The sequence below is a fragment of the Camelina sativa genome, chromosome 5 (assembly GCF_030686135.1).
Source record: "Camelina sativa cultivar CO46 ecotype springtype chromosome 5, ASM3068613v1".
In the NCBI taxonomy this organism is placed as follows: domain Eukaryota; kingdom Viridiplantae; phylum Streptophyta; class Magnoliopsida; order Brassicales; family Brassicaceae; genus Camelina; species Camelina sativa.
The window spans coordinates 41,957,942-41,983,665 of record NC_141884.1 but is presented as its reverse complement, the minus strand read 5'-3'; the positions used below and the strand labels follow the sequence as shown (position 1 = coordinate 41,983,665).

At 35.7% G+C, this 25,724-nt stretch overlaps 2 protein-coding genes, 1 long non-coding RNA gene and 1 other non-coding gene across 13 annotated transcripts; 1 reads left to right on the top strand and 3 right to left on the bottom strand.

Annotated features, from left to right (window-relative positions):
• Window positions 1-757: 757 nt before the first annotated feature.
• Window positions 758-4,768, bottom strand: LOC147945101 (uncharacterized). Its single transcript, XM_087451672.1, has 2 exons — window positions 4,438-4,768; window positions 758-2,783 (listed from the first exon to the last, which is right to left on the bottom strand). The coding sequence occupies exon 2, from the start codon at window positions 2,209-2,211 to the stop codon at window positions 922-924; it is 1,290 nt and encodes a 429-aa protein (XP_087307798.1). The 5' UTR covers window positions 2,212-2,783; window positions 4,438-4,768; the 3' UTR covers window positions 758-921.
• A 1,243-nt stretch (window positions 4,769-6,011) lies between these two features.
• Window positions 6,012-7,110, top strand: LOC104788556 (putative cytochrome c oxidase subunit 5C-1). The gene is made up of 2 exons (XM_019246200.2): window positions 6,012-6,142; window positions 6,707-7,110. Exon 2 carries the CDS (start codon window positions 6,718-6,720, stop codon window positions 6,910-6,912), a length of 195 nt encoding a protein of 64 aa, XP_019101745.1. The 5' UTR covers window positions 6,012-6,142; window positions 6,707-6,717; the 3' UTR covers window positions 6,913-7,110.
• A 4,138-nt stretch (window positions 7,111-11,248) lies between these two features.
• On the bottom strand, window positions 11,249-11,444 carry LOC147945100 (U2 spliceosomal RNA). The gene has a single exon (XR_015558835.1). It is a non-coding gene; the product is annotated as a U2 spliceosomal RNA (small nuclear RNA).
• Window positions 11,445-11,599: 155 nt separating this feature from the next.
• Window positions 11,600-24,998, bottom strand: LOC147945099 (uncharacterized). 10 transcript variants are annotated; one of them, XR_015558449.1, is made up of 57 exons: window positions 24,768-24,998; window positions 24,557-24,673; window positions 24,344-24,447; window positions 23,852-23,902; window positions 23,671-23,760; window positions 23,483-23,593; window positions 23,330-23,368; window positions 23,139-23,232; window positions 22,990-23,044; window positions 22,771-22,884; window positions 22,607-22,667; window positions 22,374-22,505; window positions 22,162-22,277; window positions 21,898-22,055; window positions 21,746-21,798; window positions 21,572-21,646; window positions 21,341-21,451; window positions 21,154-21,209; window positions 20,965-21,045; window positions 20,811-20,868; window positions 20,647-20,704; window positions 20,424-20,470; window positions 20,245-20,352; window positions 20,049-20,165; window positions 19,899-19,952; window positions 19,583-19,666; window positions 19,405-19,474; window positions 19,220-19,320; window positions 19,028-19,131; window positions 18,877-18,929; window positions 18,452-18,756; window positions 18,231-18,370; window positions 17,909-18,062; window positions 17,686-17,787; window positions 17,422-17,589; window positions 17,155-17,203; window positions 16,870-17,055; window positions 16,618-16,783; window positions 16,084-16,165; window positions 15,911-16,008; window positions 15,769-15,810; window positions 15,625-15,671; window positions 15,209-15,278; window positions 15,071-15,120; window positions 14,823-14,892; window positions 14,449-14,735; window positions 14,243-14,323; window positions 13,863-13,943; window positions 13,633-13,702; window positions 13,364-13,415; window positions 13,164-13,264; window positions 12,953-13,069; window positions 12,736-12,840; window positions 12,470-12,659; window positions 12,246-12,381; window positions 12,077-12,137; window positions 11,600-11,849 (listed from the first exon to the last, which is right to left on the bottom strand). It is a non-coding gene; the product is annotated as an uncharacterized LOC147945099 (long non-coding RNA). The 10 variants fall into 10 exon arrangements; XR_015558456.1 differs by lacking the exons at window positions 22,607-22,667; window positions 22,771-22,884; window positions 22,990-23,044; ... (6 more) ...; window positions 24,557-24,673; window positions 24,768-24,998 and having other exon boundaries at window positions 14,260-14,323; window positions 14,850-14,892; window positions 20,647-20,710; window positions 22,374-22,419; XR_015558451.1 differs by lacking the exons at window positions 22,374-22,505; window positions 22,607-22,667; window positions 22,771-22,884; ... (7 more) ...; window positions 24,557-24,673; window positions 24,768-24,998 and having other exon boundaries at window positions 20,647-20,693; window positions 20,965-21,051; window positions 22,162-22,280.
• Window positions 24,999-25,724: the final 726 nt, after the last annotated feature.

Genomic DNA, 25,724 nt, shown 5'->3' with positions numbered 1-25,724 from the left:
AGTTCAATCACTTTAATCGAAGTTAAGTTAGCTATAATCACCTTGTCGCCGCGAATCTTCTGCTCAAAGACGGAAACTTTCGAAGTGTTTTCGGGAGGGTTGAAATGGGTAGAGGTCAGAATCGGGTTTGCTTGAGGAGAAACTGAAGAATTGAGGTTGTCAGTCACGGAAAGGGATGCTTTAGGGCTTAAATCGGAGATATGGAAGTTAGAGTCAGTGGTTGAGTAAAGAAGATCAGGAGAGTTAGATTTGATTAGGGAAGCGGAGAAGAAAGTGAAGAAAACAATGGCGGAAGAGATTGTTATGATGATGAATGCTAAGACGACTCTTGTGGACTTCACAGAGAAACTCCTCTGTCTCTCCATCTCTTTCTCTTTGTCTCTGTAACTCTAACAAGTTAGTGAAGGAAACAGTTTAATGACATTAATTATCTGTATAATTATCAGAGATTTTTGAAATTTTAAATGATACAATTTGAGAGAAAAGGATAGAGAAATTGGAGTCGACAATGGTGGTTGAGTTCGTGGGGTATAGAAGAAAAGATTCGGTAAATGAATGATAAGATCATCATTAGTTGAGTAACCCACCATGGTTACTCTCACAATATTTAATTATATAAATAATTATAAATTAAGTTAAGTAATTTTAAGAGAACCTAAGCAAAATAACCCTATTACTAGAGAATTCCAAAGAGGTTATTCAAGCATTTACTTATTATTTTTTCAATTTTTGTTTATTAATTATCAAACTTTAATTATCTAAAATGATAAAACAATTATTAAAAAATTTTATATTACACAAAATAGAAAACAATATTTTACAAACTTAAGAATATTACACATATTTTACAAAATTCAGAAGTACAAAATATTTTATAAAATTCAAAATATTAAACATATTAAACAGAATTTGGAATAAGATTTATTGTACGGTTGCACCAAATTTTTGCCAGATATGCTCAATCAAGTCTTTTTGCAAAAGATCATGCATTTCTGTATCATGAACCTCATTTCGAATGCCCATCATATTATGTAGATTTGTTGGCGTATCTGTAGAATATGATAAATCCATATGAGAACTTCCGCTTCTTTCTCCATGATGGAATTCTGTTGGATCGTAGAAATTGTAGTCATGTCGTTCGTCTTCCACTATCATGTTATGCAGGATGATAGATGCTCTCATTATTTTTCCTATTTTTCCTTTATCCCAAAAAAGTGCGGGATTTTTCACGATTGCAAATCGAGCTTGCAAGACTCCAAATGCACGCTCTACATCTTTACGACATCCTTCTTGCCATTGAGCAAATAGTTTTGCTTTTCGACCACGTGGAAGTGTAATAGATTGGATGAAAGTTGCCCATTTGGGATAGATACCGTCCGTGAGGTAGTACGCCATTTTGTATTGCCGTCCATTGACAACGTATCTAACTCTCGGAGCTCGGCCCTCTAGGATATCATCAAACACCGGGGAGCGGTCCAAGACGTTGATATCATTTAACAAACCCGGTGGTCCAAAAAATGCGTGCCAAATCCATAAATCTTGTGATGCCACAGCCTCTAGTACGATTGACGGTTTACCAGATCCACGTGTATATTGTCCTTTCCATGCAGTGGGACAATTCTTCCACTCCCAATGCATACAATCTATGCTCCCTATCATTCCGGGGAAACCGCGATGTTCTCCAATATTCAGTAATCGTTGGAGGTCTTCCGCTGTAGGTCTTCTGAGATACTCGTCGCCAAACAGATTTATAACTCCCTCAACAAAATGTAGAAGGCATTTGTGGGAGGTTGTTTCAGCGAGTCGTAAATATTCATCCACCGCATCTGCCGTATATCCGTAAGCCATCAAACGAATAGCTGCCGTACATTTTTGAAGTGCAGTAAGACCAAGCCTTCCAGTAGCATCTCGCCTTTGTCTGAAGTATGGGACTCCATTCTCAATAGCGGTAACAATACGAAGGAACAATGGTTTGTTCATTCTAAAGCGACGACGGAACATAGCGTTATTGTAAGTCGGATTATCACTAAAATAATCATTCCACAGCCGAGTGTGGCCTTCTTCGCGGTCTCTCTCAATGTGCACTCTTCGGATTATTGGAGCTGGTGGTACATTTGGATGAGTGTAGTTGTATTGGATCTCCTCCACTATACTATCAACTTCCTCTTCTACAATATCATCAACTTCTTGATCGGAACTCCAATTAGACATTTTTAGTTTATTCTGTATTGGTGGTGGATTTTTTGTTGTAGGGTTGATGGAAATTTGATTTTGTAATGGAAATGGGTTTGTATTAAAGGAAATGGGTTTGTATTATTGGAAATGGGTTTGAATATTTAAAAAAATATATATAATTGAAAAGAAGATAAACAAGATAATGAAGAATCGGTTGAGATGTAAAAAAAAAAAAGAAGAATCGCTTGATAGAATATAATTGAAAAGATGAAGAGTCGGATGAACAAGCAAATGAAGTTGTCAAATATATAGACCTTACAAAAGACACAACCAAATAACAAGACAACAGAACACAAACTCATTCACGGGTTACAACCGGTGTACATAAGAAGACAACAAAACACAAACTCATTCACGGGTTAAAAAAGACAAGACAACAAAAAACAAAACACAAACTCATTCACGGGTTAAACAAGGGAAGACAACAAAAGATCCGTGAATGACACTAAAAAACAACTTGCTTCCATCTTGCTTCAACACACAACACTAAATATCCGCTTGCCAACATGTTTCCCTTCACGAGACTTGTTAACATGTTGTCCCAAAACCTGAAACGAATATTGGACAAGAGTTAAACATGAGATAAACAAACAAGATAAACAAGATAATGAGGAGATAAACTAAGAATTAAACAAACAAGAGATATAATATTGAAACCTAAATGTTTGTCAACATTTGGTCAACCAATTTGTCTCTAAGTAGAGCTTCAGTGGGTGTTAGTTCAGACTTGTTAAGGAGGCTGTCTAGCAGTCTCATTTTGCTGTTCCTCTCTTTAGCGGCTTGTTCTTTATCCTTCATTGCTATTATCTTATCCAACTTAACCACAGACCCATCCTCTACATCAATACTAACAACCGGTTTCTTCCCTTTTTTCTTAGCAGCTTTAACCCCCGGAGATCTCATCTCGGATCCATCCTTGCACTCTCCGGGTGAGGATGCTCCTGCTCCATCTGAAGCGAGTTTCAACCGCTTATGGTTACACTCCTCCGTGAGCCATTTCTGGTCATGTTTCAATTCCCTCCAGCAACGTGCTAAGAGAAATGGCTTCTTTTTGTCGTTCTTAAACAACTCATACGCCAATCTCAATACATCATCTTCAGATTCTCCACTCTTTCTCCTTGAACTCGCTTGTGCATAACATCCCACAAACTTATTGACATCGTGGTTAATCTTGTTCCACCTAGCCTTACATTGTGAAGGCCCTCTTGCTATTGAACTAGATGAGCCATCGTTTGCTTTGTAGTAGTCAGCAACCCTTTTCCAGAAACTTTGACGCCGCTGCTCATTACTTACAACTGGATCCTTGCTTGTATTCAACCAAGCGCTTATCAGGTTAATATCCTCCTCTGCAGTCCACCGCTTTCTAATTCCTCTTTCTCCATCTTCTTCATTCTCATCAACCGTTAAATCAATCTCATCTTCAGACTCTTGTGCCGGGCTAAAGTGAAGTGGCTGAGAAGAGAAGTTAGGGTTAAAATGGACAGGCTGAGAAGAGAAGTTAGAGTTTAAATGGACAGGCTGAGAAGGGAAGTTAGAATTTAAATGGACAGGCTGAGAAGACAAAGTGGAGGAAAAGTGGACAGGCTGAGAAGAGAAGGAATCGTTTTGAGAATTCATAAGATCAACAAAACATGTTTGTTGTGGAATGCGATTAAGGTTTGTTGGATCCATTTCGGGTTTTAGTGAAAGAGATGTGATACGAAAAGGGTTTGAAGAGAAGAAGTTAATGGTTTTTGTTATTGCTTAACATTGAGGGTTAATATTGAGCTCAATGTTAGCTGGTTAGGTTTTACTTTTAGTTGTACTTTTAAGTTTACATTGAAGTTTACTTTTAAAACAAGTGGGTTTAGGTTTTCAACATTAAGTTTTTACCTACACTACAACAACCACATTAAAACAACCTACGAACCCTATAACATCAATTACTGATTCGACAAGTACCTAATCTTACCTAAAGACACAACCACTTAAATTACAAACTCACACTCAACTACTTGATGAGATAAGATAAGAACACTCTCGGAAATTATAAACTCAATAATATAAACTAAGCACAAAGCAAACATAACACTATAACACTTCATGAAACCCAAACTCAAACCGAAACTCACACTCAAACACTTATCAAGTAAGACAACAACAAACGGTTCATGACTTATGAAAGCTACAAACAAAACACACAAAAAAGCTAGAGTACCATACCTTTTCAAATTAGAGAATCCAACCTCTGTTCCACATTGAGCATACCACTCCAAATCAAATTCATTTAGACCTCGCACAAAGCATGACAAAATAGTCAATATTAATCACACAGTTACATATACAATATATAACAAAAATAAGACAAACATAAAATAAAAATACAAACATTGATAGTTCTCAATGGAGATTAATCATCTTTTTTGGCTAAGAGATCAGTGGCAGCTTTGAATGGCTTCCACGCATGATACGCATCACAACAACAGAACATCACAACAACAAAAGCAGTCTTTGGTTTGGCCAAACTCCATAGGTCTCCAAGCGTGTCCTTGCAAAACCTGCAAAACAAACAATTGAACACTAAACTGTAATCATTCCATAACAACCTGTTTTGTTTCAACATCTCAAAAAAAAAAAACCAACACACCAATGGATTTAATAAACAAACACAAGAGCGCTTGTAAATAAAAAAACAACACACCAAAGGATTTATCAACCCAATCGATACTATAATCAGTTACTCTATCAACACAATCCATACTCTAATCGATAATCTAATCGGATACTCTCTAAACACAATCGAATCAACACCCAAAACTAAAAGAAAAACATGCAATCAATCAGACAAGAGAAACATGCAATCAATCGGAGACCACCCAAACCTAAAAGAAAACATGCAATCAATCAGACAAGAGAAACATGCAATCAATCGGAGACCACCAAAACCTAAAACAAAACATGCAATCAATTAGACAAGAGAAACGAACCTTCTCCCTCTGATTCGTTAGGGTTTGGACCTCGCCGTTAGCTTCAGGGCACCACCGTTGATGTCGATAAGAAACAGCCGCCGTCGATGTCAGATGTAATAACCCATTCGCCGATCTGGAAGCCATCGCCTCCGGGTAATCAACAAACAACCGGTTTATGCCGGAAAATTCAATGGATTCGACGAGAATCAAATGATTTCTCCGATTTCATCAAGAATCGCATAATCGCATCTTGTGTCGTTTCGAAACGAGAGAGAAGAGAAGAGAGAGAGACCGTCGGGAAGAAAGAAAAAGAAATGAGAAAAAAAAAATCTGGTTTTATTTTTAGGCACCAACCACTCATCACACGCCACATATCGTTCTTAACCTGTTGCTCCAAATGCCTCCGACAGAAGCGATTCTTGCGTTAGTGGACCCATTATTGGGTTGTTTATTATTTTTTTGGGCCCCAAATGCTAAAGAAATCATCCGAGAAACACGAGTAATCATGCTCTAATGACGTTTTTACGAACTCGTGTGAGCTCATGAGATTACAATTATTAAAGACATAAACGGAGACGAGTGAGAGAGCAAAAGAGGGAAAGATAATGATTATATTTATTTTGGATTAATAAGTAAGGAATTAGTAGTTGTTGTTGTTGTTAATCTAGTTTTTGACAGATTGGATTTGGAATTTAACGTCATGGGTGGTGGGACAGTCACTAATCGCTGGAGTTTTTTAAGGGTTATCTTTCTCAATTTCCATAATTGCCCCCTATTATTTTTAATACAAGAGACCGTAGTGGCCCATAATTTTCGGTTTGTGAAGCCCATATGTATGCCCAATAAGACACGAATGGAGTCCGTTTATTATAGAGAGAAATCTGAGTCTGGTTCCTTCAATCATCACCATTTCCGTCGTGCTTCTCTCTCGTTCGTCTGCGAAGAAGAATCTGACTCTGGTATTATAGTCCATATTTCTTCCCTTGATGATATATCTCTTGTTTCCTTTTCATTTTGTTTTAGATATAGGTGGCGGATTGTGTAGTTACGATTGATTTTTGTTTTTCATCAGATTCGGATCGATTTCTCTTCTTTATAATTGGGATCCGTGTGATTAGGATCGGAAAATTCTTGACTAACTTTGATTTGGATTTGATTCTCGTAGACTTGTGATTATTTGATATTATAATCAATTTATTCGGGATAGATATGCCAATTTCATTTCGTGTTTCAGTATCTGGATTGTGTAAATTAGGGTTCTTGTAACATTTTGGTTATAAATTCGTGCCCGTTGATACATTCCATCGAACATAGTATGTCAGAGAGGAGATTAGTTGGTAAATTGATCGAGGTTTACATTTGTGTGTTTATTATTTGTAGACATAACTGATCCATAAGAGAGAGTGTGTGCTTATAGATGGATGTTTATTAGGTTTCTTCAATAAAGTTTCCAGCTTTAGCTACCATAGTGAAGTTGTCAACTATGTTAACATTGACTGTATGCTTAATAAAACTTGTGGTAGGTTGAGAAGAAATGGCAGGACACAAGGTTGCACATGCCACACTGAAAGGCCCGAGTGTTGTCAAGGAACTAGTGATTGGGTTGGCACTTGGTTTAGCTGCTGGTGGTCTCTGGAAGATGCACCATTGGAATGAGCAGAGGAAAACCAGATCTTTCTATGATTTGCTTGAGAGAGGTGAGATCAGTGTTGTCGCTGCTGAAGAGTGAATGAGACTGCCTCTATCTCGCTCTCACTCTTATTATTGTTGTTGGCTTGTTTTTTCATGGTTTCACTTGAGATATCTCAGATGAGTGAACCTGAGAATATGATTGCTTTAAGGAAATAAACAAATCTGTGATAGGATTGGATATTTGTTAACATACAGTATTGTTTTTTCGAAGAAACATGGTTAAAAACTTCAGACATTTTTCTTGACTTTTCCTTCATTAGGATGAGTATTTTTCCACCTTTTATGTTTCTTATTGGTTTCCACTGTCAATCGATCCGATCATATGAAGACGTATTTTTCATATAAAATATCTAATGAGCACCAGTGTTCTTAGAAAACGGCTTGGATGGCTGCAAAGTTTCAACGTCGTACTGCTACATAAAAAGATTGTTTATCGAGAAAGATTATTTCATTGTTAGATCGAAAAAATATAACGGTTGGAAAGACAGCTGGCAGTTTGATAAAAAGTAAAAATATTGGCGAGTGGCTAATGTGCGTTAATTAGGGTTATACTAACCGTAACCGACATTGGATAGTGACATTTCAACATTGAAATTTGAAATAATGATGATGACATATTTTCAATATCCCATGCTCTCCTACTCTTAATGAATTTTAAAAACTCATGTTTACCCTTACCAAACGAACCAAAACAAACCGATCCCGTTTTGTTTACAAGTTCGGATTCGGAAGAAGAATTATAAAGATTTTGTCAAGAAAAAAAACAAAAGAATGTCACGCCAGCCACTCGCGTTGGAGATTTGAGATTGGGAGCTGGTACACATAAGCACCGTTTTGGTTAAGGCTGACATTTTTGGCCCAATTGTAATTGGCCTTGTATGACTCGCGTCTATATACTTGGGCAATTCCAAAATCAAGTTCACTTTACTCACTCCGGATGCTGCCACGTCAGCCATATCTTCTTTCATTTTTGTGGGTCTTACAGATTTTAATAAGGCCTTTAAACAATTATACAAAGAACAATTTTTGGGTTCACTCCTAGGGTGAACCCTTTTGTTCACTTCTTCTTATTTTAGCCAATGAAAATTTGACATGTCATAATATATTTAAGAACATATTTATTCATCTCCTTATAAAATAAGAAAACAAAATCTGTATACATTATTATAAAATTAAAAACTTAAACCGCTTATTTATAAACTCAAACCGATATATAATTTCATTCTAATTGTAAAATCTAAACCCTAACCATCTCAATTGTAAATCCAAACCGACATATAATTTCGTTCTAATTGTAAAATATAAACCCTAACCATCTCATTTGTAAACCCAAACCGACATATAATTTCGTTCTAATTGTAAAATCTAAACCCTAACCATCTCATTTGTAAACCCAAACCGACATATATATAATTTTGTTTTAATTGTAAAATCTAAACCCTAACCACTACATTTGTAAACCCAAACCGACATATAATTTTGTTTTAATTGTAAAATCTAAACCCTAACCACTTCATTTGTAAATCCAAACCGACATATAATCTTGTTTGAATTGTAAAATCTAAATCCTAATCACCTTATTTGTAAACCCAAACCGATACATCATTTCATTCTAATTGTAAAATCTAAACCAAGCAAATATTTAACTTTCCTTAAATAAAATTATACAGAATTTGTTTCCTTAATATGTATTGTTTTTTAATTTAATTTTGATTTAGTTTTTTAAACAAGATAATATATAGAAGATTATGATTGGTTGATAAGGAAGAAGTGAACAAGAAGGTTCACCCTAGGAGTGAACCTAAGTATTTTTCTTATACAAATGATAAACTGATCCACTAGATTTAATCCAAAGTCTGTAGGTCCAGCACTATTTCATCCAAAATCTGTAGGTCGAACACTATTTTTAAATCCTGTGGATTCACACCTGATAATATTTCATCCAAAGTTCAGCGGTGTGAACGAAACTCTAATTTTATTATTCAACCATACAAAATAAAAATAAAAAATAAAAATAAAAAACGAAAGAAAAGAATAGAGCATTTACCCGATATTTATGAAGTAAAACACTGAATTTGGAACAATATTATTACCTATTCGTACCTAAATTTTGTTCATGTATCGTTTATGTTTAGTTCTTTTACATATACGTGCATCATATGGTTAAGACACATAATTATAAGAGACAAATAAAATATTTTCTTAGCAAGAAGACAAGAACTATGATTAGAATCTCCATTGATCTTGTAATTATATATCATCATTTCTAGCTACCAAAACATCCACCTAAGCAATTTTTTTACTTTAAAATAAATTTAAAATATTCAGTTATAGCGCAAATTTATGTTAATTATAATTAATAGAAAGTTTAAATAAAAAATATAATTAGTAAAATAAATAAAATTTTAAAATAAGAAAACAATACTATAATTTTTCATTAGTGGTAATAGTATAATTAAAAATTTCTATTAAACTGATCATAATTAAAATTATAAATGTATTATTGAGTTTTAGAATGGAAGTAAATTTTAAATTTATGGTAGAATAAAAAAAAATGTAATTGTGTATTATTGAGTTGTGGAATGGAAGTAAAAATTTAAAATTATGGTAGAATAAAAAAAATTCTGTAATTGTATTTATAAAAAATTAAACAGGAAAAATAAAATTAAAAGTGAAATATTATTTTATAACATGATCAAAAAGGAAAAAAAAAAATTGATGTTTCGTTAATTGAATCAAATGCTTCTAATCCAAATTTAAGTATTGAAAGATAGTAATTAAATCTTGAAAATTATTTTACAGTCTAATATGTGTTATGTGTGATCCAGTAGAAAGTGGAAAAAAGTAGAGGCCAAAAGGAGTGCATCATCAGTAATGACGAAAGATTTAAAGTTAAAAGTGTTTGAAAATAAATTAGTAAAACTTGAAAAGATAATAGGGAATACAAAATCACACATGACTAAATTAAAATCTCTGACATTTCATTAATTGTATAAAACAAATGAGTTTGTAGAAAAATAAATGACATACATTATTAAATAAATTATTAGATTCCAAGTCGGGTTTAACAGTTTGGCCATATAATCATGGAAAGTGGGATAAGATATACACTTTCATGAATTAGTCTTTTATGGTACGCTGCAATTATTTCGATGGGTAAAGCAAGCTCGGTAAAAATGTTATAACAATATGATATTATATTTTACCTTTAAGCACTATTCATGAGATTCAGTATATTCAAATTTATACAGAATAATATTATGTTAGTATCAATATCTAATCATAAATAATATATACAATTAGATCAACAATCGATCAACATCAAAACCTTTAAAAAATATTTTTAATAAAATATATGAATAAGAAATAAACTCTCTTAATGATAAAAGATCTTGAAGTAGTCATCAATGTTGTTTATTTTTCCTAATATTACCACATGACATATATTTATAAAAATTTACACTCAAAACTTTGAATGATTATATTTGAGTTTAAGAATTTCTATTAATAGAAAAAAATTTAAATTAAAATCTCACGCTTGCGCGGGTACAAATTCTAGTTTAGTTATATTGTCTCTCATTTTCTTGAGTAGAATTATGTTGAGTTGAATGGCACTGGGTTGCATTTCCCCCGTGCAATTGTCTAGTTCTCTTTGGAGTTGTTAAACTACAGTCACCTAGACTTGTGTCTATGCTGCGTTTTTTCATATCTGTAGAAGTAATTCTAAAACACTTTGGATTTGAGATTGGTTTTTATTCAGAAATATTGGTTAATTGGAAACTGTCTTCCTCATTAATCGGGTGGTTTTAATTTTCTACTTGTCGAAGATGAGATTAAGTAATTAGAGTGATTTGAAGAATCATTGTTTTAATTGATAAGATTTGATTAGTAAAATAATTAAATTGGTATTATATTATTCATTTCTTTATATTAATAGTAATAAATGATAGTCTACTGATTTGGAAAGTAAAATAATCCTCATTGAACAATTTTTAGGTCAAATCAAGATGACTATACAACAAAGGGTAGCTGGTCTCAGAGGTGACGATTGTATGGTGTTTCTCACTCAATTAAGGTAAGATATTGGATGCTTTATTTTACTGTTTCATTATAGGGATGGAAATCTATTGAAAAGAATAAAATTTAGCTGATCATAATTTTGATTTAAGTGAAACAAACCTTTTTAAACATGATTTCACTTAATTAAGGTAAGATATTGTCCTCTTTATTTTACTATTTCATTAGAGGGATGGAAATTCATTGAAAGAATAAAATTTAGCTGATCATATTTTTGATTTAACACATACAAACTTTCTTAAACATGATTTACATTATCGTAGTTTATTTTGATAATAAAATTAGACTGAGGAATGGCGGGTTGAGCCAGGCCCGTGCAACAGTGCAACGCATGGACGACTCGTGAAAGCCCAGATAGCAAGCTATCATAACAGGCTTTCTCCCTTAAAAAATAAAGTTAATATCGTGTGAGCCGATGACCCACATATCAGATATTAAACTGATAAGAACAGATACTACACTTGATCTTAGCCAAAAGGCCGAGAAAGGTATGAATTGATATGACCCATGCCAACGTTTTTTATACTACTCTTCCTTGCCTCCAAGTTTCTCTTGCGAGCGATGTGGGACTTTGTGAAAGAGTGAAACAAAACAAAACTTAACCCTCTTTCTAGTTCAGCGGGTTTTAAATAAGCCGCCACAATGTCTTTGACAAAATCTGGGTTTCAATTTTATTTTCTTTTCATATATGATTTGGGATTTTATTTTTATACTTTACACGAGAAAACAAAATAAAAACAATACTAACGACGACGTTCAGAACCCCTCTGTGATGGTCAGAGGGCTTCAGTTTCTCACCATTTTCTTTTGTTTTCGGTCACTGTTCTAACTCTACCTACTAACTTCACAGTTTCATCTTGGAGTTCTCAAATCCGGGGACATCACAATCCGTAGGCCCTAGAACAATAGAAACGTCGTTAGACATCAACAAAAAGCACAGAAGAAGAAGACTTGTAGCACATTGGTGTAGGGCATTTATTCCTAGAATTCTTGGCATTTACATATCCAAGCACAATGGTAATGTTAAGCCCCAATTCATTCTTAAAACGGACAGTCTGCACAAACTAATATTCGTGCTTATTATATTGAACTGTGAAAAAAGGGAAAGCATAGTCATTATTTACCTGCACACCAGTCACACTTTCACAACAGGGGACATTCCATGAGTGACATGTCCAATGGTTCCTGAAATAAAACAACATCATCATTAGCTTCTATGCATGGTTAGTTTTCCCGACCTCAACTTATATAAAAGAGCAAGGAGCATGAGTGGAAAGTTAAACGAAACTCAACTTCTCAATCGTTTCATTTTCGTTGCCAAGTCAGAGGGTCTCAGTTTCTCACCAATTTTTTTAGTTTCGGGACACTGTTCTAACTCTGCTCAGTTTCGCTTCTACTAATTGATCATAATTTATTTCTTTATTCTCCTCTTAAAAAAGCAGAAAGTTGTTAGACCACAATAGGAAGCATATACAGTAGAACAAGATAGAAAAACACTGTTGTAAGGAAGGACTCACTTGTATAGCACATTGGTCGAGGGCATTTCTCATACTTAAAACGGACAGTCTGCACAAGAGAACGAAATCACACAAATGATATATATATAAATGTGAGTCCAATGGATAAGCCTCTGGTGACGAAACTAGTGTGTGCGCCTTCGCGTGATATGCTATCACAGGTCTCTTTGCAAACAAAAACAGTAAGATCCTGCAAAATACTTAGATAAGATCAATCAAGCAAAAAACTAGAACGCGATGTTAAAAAAACTGAAAATAAACCAAACCTGAGAATCAACATTGACATGCTTATCTGTTTTAGTTGTTGAGAGAGCAGAATCGTTGATGTCAGAACTTTGCACTCATTATCTTCTTCTGTAAATCTTCAGTATCTTCTCGACGCATCAATAAAGACAGATGAAGAAGAAGAATTCAGTGTAGAGAGAGAGTGAGGGGAAGGGAACAATAAAGTTTTGATAGTAATTTTACTGACAAAGAACTTACAACTTATGTTGCCTTCTATACAAATGAAAGCACATCTCCCATTCGATTTGGATAAAAGGGTTCAAGATCCTTCATTCGCTCTCCACGTCCTACCAGTTTAATTGGTTTTCCTGATACCTATCGACACCCAATTAAAGAGTAAACTATCAACATAAAACGTTGATTAAGTAACTTTCTATGACATAACTGATCAAAGAAGAAGAACACAAACCTCCTTGACACTCAAAGCAGCACCACCTCTTGAATCACCATCTAGCTTTGTCAAAATGGCTCCTGTGATTCCTGTCTCTACATTGGATGGTGTCACCAGATCTGTAGATGTAAAGAAGCTCATCTTAGTATATGACTGATACAGGTCCCGTTCTGAAACTAATTCGTTTTCATGACAGATATAGAATACAAACAGCGTACCTGCCAGCTTCTTTGCATTATGCTATAGAGCCTTGTGCACAAGAATGTATTCCTGAAGATACGTGGGAAAAAGAAGATGAACTTAACAACCCCACTGCATTACTGAAATCTCTATGCAAGGTAAAAAAATCTTGCATAAACAGAACCAAAGACGGAATGTGAACATGCTATGCTATGATCTAATCACTATGTATGAATGATATTTGTGATTGGTAAAAAAAAAACTGAAGTTCAATAATATTAGACTATGAAATTAGAGTCTAACTAACCTCAATCAAGATCTAGCTAACGAGAAAACCTTGAACCTGGAACCATTCCTCATGCTACGTAGCTCTACACCTGCAAATAGTAGCAACCAAGAGCCTAAGTTCCAATTCGGTAAAAAATAACATTCGCTTCAGGACATAAGAGTAAGATACCAGTATTATCAAACAATAGCATTCGCTACACCTGCAAACTCAGAAGAACATAAAAGAACATATAGTAGAAGATCAAATACCACAGAGGAGAAGAAACTTGTGTGTGCGTCTTCCTGCGATATGCTATCACAGGTCCCATTGCAAACAAAAACAGTAAGATCCTGCAAAATGGTGAGATAAGATCAATCAAACAAAACCAACTAACCAGCAATTGCAGAGAGAAGACCTACATAGAGAATATAAAGGACAAACAAAACACAGTGAGTGATATACACAAGTTTTTAGGAGGCAAGTAAAAATAATACAGAGCCCAAAAATATAAAAGAGCCGTCAGAGACGAAAATTTAATTAGAAGACGAACACAACAGAACAGTTGATGATGATACTAATTAGGTAAATTCTCAACGAAACAGAGAGAATCAAATCCCAAATAATCAAATATTTTTTAAACTATCCATACCATAAGCAACTCCTCACATTTTGTTTTTGATGTCTAGAGAGCATAAAATATCCCATCATAATCTCCTTCCTTCAAGCTTTTCTGTAAGAGAGAGTGTGAGAACAAGATCAAATCACAAGACAAGAGAGTGTGAGAACAAGATCAAATCACAAGACAAGAGAGTAGAAACCAAAATGTTGCAGCAAATCATTAGTTAGCAATCAGACCTTCAATCTTGCCATGAAGCACACATCACGAGCTTCCTATAGAATCTCAAATTCGGGGACATCACAATTTGGGGTGTCTTCTTTTTAACTTCCATAGGCCCTAAAAAAGCAGACCACGACAGGAAGCATATACAGTAGAAGAAGACAAGAAAAACATTGTTGCAAGGAAGGAATCACTTGTATAGCACATTGGTCTAGGGCATTTCTCATTCTTAAAACGGACAGTCTGCGCAAGAGAATGAAATCACACAAATGATGTATGTGATGTGAGTCCAATGGATGAGCCTCTGGTGACAAAAATATAGCATAGATTTTAATACTCAATGAATAAAAGTGTTTATTATGAAAAAGGGGAAAGCATAGTCATTATTTGCCTGCACACAAGAGTAAACAAAGCATACTTCATGTCATCATAACTGTTGTTGTCGACGACACCATGGGTTCCTGATCATATAATTTTAAAAAACACTGCTCAAAGCTAAAAAAGGGAAGAGTAAGAATGTATGCATGAGAAAGTTTAAATTCTCGTACATGTGTGTGTAATGTATGCTGGTTAGTATTAGTTAGTAAATCTGAAAATCCAAGTGAAAAGAAGAAAGAGAGAAGAACAGAATTAACTTACCTAAAGCAGACTTGAGTCTTCTACTTCATTCTTCAATCCATCTCTCTGATCTGCACATATACAGAATTAGATTAAAACCATACAGTTAAATTATCAAGGCTGAATCAATAACATAAAAGAGAAACGAAAAAAACTCACTTGTAGCTCCTTCAAAGCTGCAGCCAAGACCTTTCCACGTATACTGATTCTTAGCTCTTCTTGTTAAAACCTAAAATTAGATCAAACTCGTTACTTACTAAACACAACAAGAGAGATTTACAGTAAAGAGTAATTGGGTTTATAACAGCCAGACGCAGTTCAATCAAAAAGCCTCATCACCGATCAATCAATTCATAGCATCCTCCACAAAATTTAAATCAACAAATTAAACAAGAAAGGACAAGTAAAAATAACATGAAATTCAAATTAGAATTCAAAACTGAGTATAACGAACGAGATGAAGATGAAGATGATCATAACAAATGGTAAAAAGTGGATTTCATATCAGAAAGAAAAAACAAGACAAGGGAGTAGAAACCAAAATGTTGCAGCAAAACATTAGTTGTCAATCAGACCTTCGAATGTTGCCATGGAAGAGATGATGGGAGCCCACGAACAGTAACTGCAAAGAAAAAAAAAGCATCCAAGAATCAGAAGAAGTAAAGTGAGACCAAATATTATCAAATTACCAACTTCATCTAAGAGCAAGTAACACAAACCTCAGAATTCAGAGTGTCTTCTTATAACTTCCATTAGGATCACTGAAGATGTATGTGTGTATGCTGGTTAGTATAAGTTAGTACAAAACCGAAAATCCAAGTGAAAAGAAGCAAGAAAGAGAAAAGAACCGAGTTAACTTACCTTAAGCAGACTGCTTAAGTCTTCTTCTTCTCACTCTTCAATCCATCTATCAGAGATAAAGCAGACTTGAGTATTCTTCTTCAATCCATCTCGCTGACCTGCACGACATATACCAGAATTAGATTACAACCAACCAAAAAGAAAAGAAAAAAAAAACCTATAATTTATGAAACCTGTACTTGGCGGTCGGTCAAATCAGAAGAAGAAACGCCAACATCCCGGCTCCTCCGATCATCACTTGGCACCAATATCTTCCTGCAAATAAATTCATCAACCGAGATACTCAAAGAGTTAGAATGTCGACAAGAGAATGAGGTCTTAACAAAAAGTAAACCCTAGAATTTGTATTACCTTTAGTTGGTCGATCAAATCAGATGAGAGAAAGTTGAAGAAGAAGAAGAAGAAGAAGAAGAAGAAGAAGAAGAAGAAGAAACGCCATGGAAACCATATTCATAAATTAGAAGACAAAGAGAACCCTAATTCTCAAATTCTCACCAAGTTTTTTATCCTGTCTCAGCTGCTGTCATATGATCTGTCTGCTACATTTAACTACGACCCACTGAATAATTTCTAAGCATACTTTTATTACTTGATCGGAATCATGTTCCAATGAACGGATATATTAATCTTATCTTAAAACTAGCCATCCATTTTGCTAATATATATAGCAAACCAAAACCCAAATGTTAATGAGCTTTCAATTTCACCTGATTGGGGAGACCGCGTTAAAGGGAGGAGAAGCGCACACACCATTGATTTTGTATTTCAGTTGCTGAGACGGGGACGATAGCATGCCTCAACAGTTTCATTTTCAAGTTCTCAAATCCGGGGACATCACAATTTGGGGCTTCTTCCTTTCCACTTCCATAGGCCCTAAAATATAGAAAGTTGTTAGACCTCGACACAATTCTTTTAGTAGAAGAAAAGGATAGAAAACACAGTTGCAAGGAAGGACTCACTTGTAGCACATTGGTATAGGATCCTCGCATTAGTAAATCTTGGCATTTGCATATCCAAGCTTTAATCTAATGGCAATGTTACTCTCAAATTCATTCTTAAAACGGAATAGATGAGCCTCTGGTGCAATAGCCATGGCAAATTGGACATTGTCACCAATCACCATACGGACCTCGGGACCTGAACATCTACATATATCAAGAAGTGTTATTAACAAGCTAAACAATAAATTTTCGTCATTGGCCTTTCTGGCCGTTTAAAATAATATAATCGAATGAAATAAGTACCTTGACAGAAGCATTTTGACACATCTTTGACTCCTGGTCTAAATGGATCCTGAGCACATTTCAAACATTTCGATCAGAAACTCTCCCAAGTATATTGCAGGACATGACATGTATGGTTGTTGTCTGATCTAAACAAATGTGCCTAAAAATGGAGTACTATGCAATGTGAAACGGTAAAAGTGATCTCAAAAGGACGAGAGCCACAATAACCAAGAATTGTACATTTGACTAATCTCCGGATAAAGCATAAACCAAATCAATCCTCACCTTTGTGCCTACTATAGTTAGTACAATAAGGTCATCCTCCGGGAGTACCCACTTTGAGAGCTCTTCGCCTGTTGGGACCTTTCAGCCTCCAACGTTCTTTAAAGGCCAGTGCAACACATCGTAAGGTTCTTACAGTCATCTCTTCAATTCCATTGTTGAAACCAATGCCTGGGAACATCAAAGAAATTGGATTAGGCTAAATATCACAGATTCATACATGTACACCAGCTTTCAAAGAATTAATAAATTAGACTTTTCACAAACCTTTGTCTTCAGTCACTGGTGCCATTCATCGATGTAGCTTATGCAAGATGCCAGGACAATTTCAGAAGCTCCTATCCAGTGAACATGAATTTCACAATCAGCCTGAAAAGTAATATTGAAAAAAGAAAAAGAAAAAAAAAAAGCTGAATTGTGCATAGATGTTATCTTTGACTACAGAGTATACCACTAAAAATAATTTTAGTATATAGAAGCAGATATTTACCGTTTTTTACAGCAACACCACCACATGTCTTCTCTGACTTAAGCGGAAAAGCATGAAGCATAGAAGACTGCGACCTGGTTGTCTCGAAAATTCATCCACAGCTGAAGGAGAGGAAACATACGAATCATTCTTTCTTCCACTCCTAAGTATAAAACTGCGTTGGAATTTGAAAACAATAAAACTCAAATATTCAACCTTAATTTCCCAGCCAAGAGTGGCCTTTTCTGTTGATGAACCAGACAACTCTAATCCACTACCGCCCATGAGCAAATAAAATCCCATGAGCAATGTTAAAGAACTTCTCTAAAAGCTTGAAACTTACCTCTGGGAAAAAACAAACGAAGTGATAGTTGCAGGCAACTTTAGTCAACGATTTCACTGTGATAGGAAACAAGAAAACACACCATTTTGCTCTCTCCAGTCAAGCTAGACTCATCAAGGTAGCACTCCATCCGCCGGAACCTAAAGATAAATTTTAACTTCGATTACACACACGGTGGTATGGACAAAAACAAGATGATACGGAGAGAACAGATGACCCACCTGATTTCAAATGTTGAGAGGTATGACATCACCCACCACAATATCATAGAAAGAATTTTCCACAAGGACGTATTGCTGGATTGCCTTGTGCTGATTAATGGTAACGTTCTCTTGAATGAGTTCTCTTGAATGAGATCAATCTTGTTCTGAAGCATTATGATATGCTTAAGTTGTATAATCTTAACGGCAGCAAGATGTTCAGACGTTTGTGGTTGCGGACAGGTCTCATTTGCAGCGATTAAAAGTAGTGCACCATCCATGATGGCTGCTCCGTTGAGCATTGTTGCCATGAGAATATCGTGTCCCTGAAGAATAGAACAAGAATACATTCAACAAGAATGAAGTAGAGAAAAGAATAGCAATGGATTAGGTTCACAACTTATGGATGGGGAGAATGTGAGCGCACAAGGAGGAAGACTCAAAACCTGTCTCGAGGGGCCTCGGCAAAGCACACATCACCAGCTCTCCGCATATGATCCTGCAAAAAAATGGATTTCCATATCAGAAAGACAAAAACAAGACAAGGGAGTAGTAAAAACAAAAAAGTTGCATCAAAACATTAGTTGGCAATCAGACCTTCAAATCTTGCCATGAAGCACACATTACCAGCTTCCAACAGAATCATCTCAAATCGGGGGACATCATAATTTGGGATGTCTTCCTTTCCACTTCCGTATGCCCTAAAAAGCAGAAAGTTGTTAGACCACGACATGAAGCTTATACAGTATAAGAAGAAGATAAAAAACACTGTTGCAAGGAAGGGCTCACTTGTAGCACATTGGTCGAGGGCATTTCTCATTTTTAAAACGGACAGTCTGCACAAGAGAATGAAATCACACAAATGATGTATGTGAATCCAATGGATGAGCCTGGTGACAAAAATATAGCATAGATTTAATTTACTACTCGTGCTCATTGAACTGTGAAAAAGGGAAAGCATAGTCATTATTTACCTGCACACCAGAGCAAACAGAGCATACTTCATGTCATCATAATTGGTGTAGTAGACGACACCATGGGTTCCTGATCATATAATTTAAAATAGTCATATGAGAAAAAGAAAACTGCTCAAAGCTAAAAAAGGAAGATATTGGTAAGAAAGTATGCATGAGAAAGTTTAAATTAACGTACCATCACAGTCTCGAGTGACCTCAGCAAAGCACACATCACCAGCTTCCTATAGATTCTTCTTCATTTCTTCAAACCATCTCCGATCTGCACATATATAGAATTGGAAGAACCATTGTTAATTTTCAAGTCTGAATCAAAACAGCCACAGCCCAAAGCCTGAATAAGTGCTAATGATAAGACTGGTGTCCATAATTTGAGGAATAACTTATAACTTCCATTAAGATCACTGAAGCTGTCTCTGTATGCTGGTAAGTAACTTAGTAATTCTCAAAATCCAAGTGAAAAGAAGCAAGAGAGAAGAACAGAGTTAACTAACCACATACTTAATGACCTCAGCAAAGCACACATCACAAGCTCTCCGCATATGATCCTGCATATAACGGACTTCATAAAAGAAAGACAAAAACAAGACAAGGGAGTAGTAGAAACCAAAAAGATGCAGCAAAACGTTAGTTGGCAATCAGACCTTCAAATCTTGCTATGAAGCAGTCTGCTTAAGTGATCTTCTTCATTCTTCAATCCATCTCTCTGAGATAAAGCAGACATGAGTATTCTTCTTCATCCTTCAATCCATCTCCCTGACCTGCACAACATATACATAATTAGATTAAAACTATATAGCCAGTTCGCAACAACTGAAATATAAACCCGAATAAAAATACCACAGTCTGAAACATCATCATTCATTCATTCTTCAAAGTATCTCCTTTCCAAAACCTGTCTCGAGTGACCTGAGCAAAGCACACATCACAAGCTCTCCGCAAATGATCCTGCAAAAAAAATGGATTTCATATCAGAAAGACAAAAACAAGACCAGCAAAACATTACTTGTCAATCAGACCTTCAAATGTTGCCGTGGAGCAGATGATGGGAGCCCACGTACAGTAACTGCAAAAAAAAAGGCATCCAAGAATCAGAAGAAGTGAAGTGAAGTGAGACCAAATATTATAAAATACCTCTAATAATTAGGATCACTAAAGCTGTCTGTGTATGGTGGTTAGTATTAGTTAGTAAATCTGAAAATAAGTGAAAAGAAGAAAGAGAGAAGAACATATTTAACTTACCTTAAGCAGCATGAGTCTTCTTCTTCGTTCTTCAATCCATCTCTGACCTGCAGGTATACTGATTCTTCTTGTTAAAACCAAAAATTAGACAAACTCGTTACTAAACAAACATAATAACAAGGGAGATTTAAAGAGACTTATAAAAGTGGAGAAACAAATCTCACCCCAACACTCTCCAGAAGATTAACAGTATCATAGATTTGTGGTCGTCTCTCTTGACTCCTGAAACAAACCCCAATAGGATCTGATCATCGTTGTGTAAGATGTAAAAACCTTGGTGGTTTAGAGACGAGCTTAAAGAGACCCACGAAGTTTCACCTTTTGGAGGACATGCAACCTCTCCATGTTTACACTCTTTGGCTGCTCTAGTGGCAATCCAAGAGCCCGGCAACATACCAGCTGAAACTAGAAAGAGAAAACAGCATCAGAAGCAGGTTAGTAGTATAACTTGGTAAATCTCAAAATCCATGTAAAAAGAAGAAAGAGAGAAGAACAGAGTTAACTTACCTAAAGCCAATGACTTACCCGTCCCTCCATATTGATGGTCGTTGGTTTTTCAACTCCTGAGAGGAAAACAAAAAGGCCATATCAACAGTTGTTTCACTATATCGAAAAAGAGAATAAATATGGGAGATAAGGAAAACAAACAAAAAGAATACTTCAGAATCAAACCATCACCGAGAGATCTTAGTACCAGAAACTACAAAAGGTCTTGCGCTTTAGCAAGTCATCATCATCATCATCATCATCATCTCCACTGATGCCTTTCTCTGCTACTCTAGAGAAAATTTGACAATCCTTGAGGCTGATGCAACAAAAAAAAAAAGAAACATGCATACCAAAAGTTAGCTAGAGACAAGCGATAAGAAACAAAGTAACAAGACATATATAATAAGCAAGTCTCAGCTCATAGCTGCAAACTTACCCACTTCATATTGCTGCTAGTCGTGATCCATCCTTTGACAAAGCTTGCTGTTCAGGAGTAATTCCAAAAGAAGACCTGCAACAAAGAGAGAGAGAGAGTGAGACCCAAAAAAAAAAAATCGTTAAAATCAAACAAAGTGACAAGGATGAATAAAACACGAGAAGATCTTAGTACCCTCCTCCTCAATCGCCGATCGATCCATAGTATAGTTATCCTCCACAATCAATCTGGATTAACAATAATAGAACTATGAGTAAATAAAAGGAATTCGACTGAAGAAAAAGAAAAAAAACCCTAGAATTTAGAAATCAATTTAGAGATCAAACCCTAGAAAAAGTTGAGATTTCAGAGTCGAAAGCCACGCTTCCAAAAGCACCTGCGAGAGACAGAAGAGTTTAAACATGACAAAGATAAGAAAAGCAGATAGGCGTCTGAGCAAGAAGAGGGATATTCCATGGTCATAATCCTAAAACTTCAGTAGCACCTTGTTGTTCACCAAAAAAAAAAGAAAAGGAGTATTGGTTAGAGGATAGAGATAAGCTTGTAACAGAAGAACATAAAGAAACGAGTAAAACTTTGAGATGGCTTACAGAGCAATAAGAAGAGGATGTCCTTTCCAACGTTTGGGTCCATAATTCAGCATCATCCTTAACAGTAATGGGAAGGAAGTGAACCACCATAAGTATATCTCCATCATCTAGAGAAGCTGCAACAACAAAAACAAAAGAGTCTCAGTCTCACTTATGGATGGGGACTACTGAAGCAAACATATAGAGTGCTTGTGAGTAATAGATCGACTTGCCTGAGTAAAGCAAACTACTCAGATGAAAGTTGGAACACGCACACACCTGTTAAACCAAAAAGAAACAAACAACCCCGTTAAAAAGCACCGCGTTGAATTTTGTGGCCTTGTCCAGTTCCACTTCAGTAGCACCTTGTTGTTCAACAAAGAAAAAAAGGATCAATGGGTAGCCAAGGATGAACTTGAAACAGGACACAGAAAAGAGAAACATAGAGGAATTTGAGATCACTTACAAAGCAAGAAGAGGAGTATCCATGGTTTAGGTCATAATCCCTCACACTTCAGTAGCACCACCTTGTTGTTCAAAACAAACACAAAAAAGGGAGTATTGGTTAGAGGATAGAGATAAGCTTGTAGCAGAAGATAACGAAAAGAGTAAAACTTTGAGATGACTTACAAAGCAATAAGAAGAGAATTCCTTTGCCATCGTTTGGGTCCATAATTCAGCAACATCCTTAACAGTAATGGGAAGGAAGTGAACCACCATATATATAGAGAAAGAGAAAATCAGCTGAAACGAGAAAGAGAAAACAGCATCAGAAGCAGGTAGGTTAGTATAACTTGGTAAATCTCAAAATCTAAGTAAAAAGAAGAAACAGAGAAGAACAGAGTTAACTTAATTAGTCTCGAGTCTTCTTCATCTTCTTCATTCTTCAATCCATCTCTCTGACCTGCACGTATACATAATAAGAAGAAACCAAATAGTTAATATTCAAGTCTGAATCAATAAACAACTTAAAAGAGAAACCCTAGAATTTTTAAAACCTGTACTTGGCCGTCGGTCAAATCAGAAGAAGAAACACCAACTCCGAAAACAAACAAGCAACGTCCTCCGATCCTCACTTGGCACCATATCCTTCTGCAAATTCATCAAACGAGATACTCAAGAGTTAGAAGACAAGACAAGAGAAGATGTCTTAACTTAATTAAGAAAATAAACCCTAGAATTTGTATACTTTAACTTGCTCGTTGAAGAAGAAACGACCATGGAAACCCTAATATATCAATTCGAAGACAAAAGAGAAGAGACGGTGAGTGAGTGTACATTTTATCAAATTATTCTCTAATTATAATGTAAACAAGAAAATCAAACATGAAACTGAACTTACACGCGATGGATTGGGAAGAAAATTTACAGTGGTGCAAACCTGTACCTCCAGATGTATTCATCATTCAAGTTTTGAGAGGCTGGGGATGCTGTTTGTAGTCACTGACAGCAGCTGCAGAGGAGAAGAAAGCATGAGAACAACACTCAAGAGTCATTATCAAAATATTATAATAATAAGTGAAAAATTACCTGTGACAACAATCAGAAACCTCTGTTTTCTTAATCCCAAGTGCTACTGCAGCAACCATCAAAGTGAGATGAGATCATGGCAAGAAACCTCTGGGATGGAAAACAAAGAAAAACAAGAGGCCTTATGAAAAAGGGAGCAGGGAAACATATGCAACACAAGACAAATAACAAATCTTCATACCAGAAACCATAAATGGTCATGAGCTTTAGCAAGTCATCATCTCCACTGATGCTAAACATAAATAGATTTTAATACTTGTGCTTAATGAATTGTGAAAAAGGGGAAAGCATAGTCATTATTTACCTGCACACAAGAGCAAACAAAGCATAGTTCATGTCATCATAACTGGTGTTGTCGACGACACCATGGGTTCCTGATCATTTATAATTTTAAAAAACACTGCTTAAAGCTAAATAAGGGAAGATATTGGCATATTGGTAAGAATGTATGCATGAGAAAGTTTAAATTATCGTGTAACGTATGCTGGTTAGCATTAGTTAGTAAATCTGAAAATCCAAGTGAAAAGAAGGAAGAGAGAAGAACAGAATTAACATACCTAAAGCAGACTCGCAAAATACTTAGATAAGATCAATCAAGCAAAAAACTAGAACGTGATGTTAAAAAAAACACTGAAAATAAACCAAACCTGAGAATCTACATTGACATGCTTACCAGCAATTCCTGAAGCTTCCACAATCTGTTTTAGTTGTTGAGAGAGCAAAATCGTTGATGTCAGAACTTTGCACTCATTATCTTCTTCTGTAGATCTTCAGTATCTTCTTGACGCATCAATAAAGACAGATGAAGAAGAATTCAGTGTAGAGAGAGAGTGAGGGGAAGAGAAAAAAAAAGTTTTGATAGTAACTTTACTGAAAAAGAACTTACAACTTATGTTGCCTTCTATACAAATGAAAGCACATCTCCCATTCGAATTGGATAAAAGGGTTTAAGATCCTTCATTCGCTCTCCACGTCCTACCAGTTTAATTGGTTTTCCTGATACCTATCGACACCCAATTAAAGAGTAAACTATCAACATAAAACGTTGATCAAGTAACTTTCTATGACATAACTGATCAAAGAAGAAGAACACAAACCTCCTTGACACTCAAAGCAGCAGCACCTCTTGAATCACCATCTAGCTTTGTCAAAATGGCTCCTGTGATTCCTGTCTCTACATTGGATGGTGTCATCTGTTAGTGATAACTGAGTTCGGTCATATGCTACATGTTCAAGATATACTTAGATATGTGTATGCATATTAAAGGGTGCATGTTAGATAGTTGCGTTTGTTCGGTTACTAAACGAACGGTTACGACCGTAGCACTCTATATAATTGTGTGTAATGTTGTACGGCCAAATCGTTGAGAATAATTGAGAAGTTTTCCACTTATTCATTCTCTGTTTTATTCTCTACCATGCTTGTATTTGAAGCAATGGCTTCTGGTATAATACAAGAGCAAAACTTCAACATGGTATCAGAGCTTTATTGATTCAAGGGCCAGTGGAAAGCACAAAGAGAAGCGTAACAAAGCCTGCAAAAAGTTCAATCAAAAACAAAGATCACGGCAACATCATTCAACAAGAGATTCTTATGTTTGATGGAGAAACGATGATATCGGGTGTGGATTATGATGAAGGCCATCTTAATCACGAGATAATTGTAGCCAGTGGTGAAGACAGTGTTCCGAACAAACCGACGCAATCCTACACGGTCATCCGAAGGGGTGCGATTGAAAAAACAGAGGAAGTGTCCACGGAGGAGTTCACGACACTGTCAAGCACATGAAAATCATGTTTTGTTCATGGAACCAGGATGCGTATGATAATATGTTCAGTGCTCGGCCAAAAAGAGAAGATCTGGCTTTAAACCAGAATATGGCAAAACGTGATGTCGCTGCTGTTGAAAGCAAAAAAAAAAAAAAGCTTATTAGTAGAAAGTGGTGTTGAGTCCTTGAGAAAGACGTTCACAAGAAGTCCTGTTGAATGAAACAGAGCAAGGTTCATTGGCAAAAAGTGGTGGTTGAGTTTGTGAAGGAGGACTATAACACGGA

Bases quoted from the DNA above. Each gene is read 5' to 3' on its own strand.
- LOC147945101 (XM_087451672.1), bottom strand. From the start codon at position 2,211: ATGTCTAATTGGAGTTCCGATCAAGAAGTTGATGATATTGTAGAAGAG.
- LOC104788556 (XM_019246200.2), top strand. From the start codon at position 6,718: ATGGCAGGACACAAGGTTGCACATGCCACACTGAAAGGCCCGAGTGTT.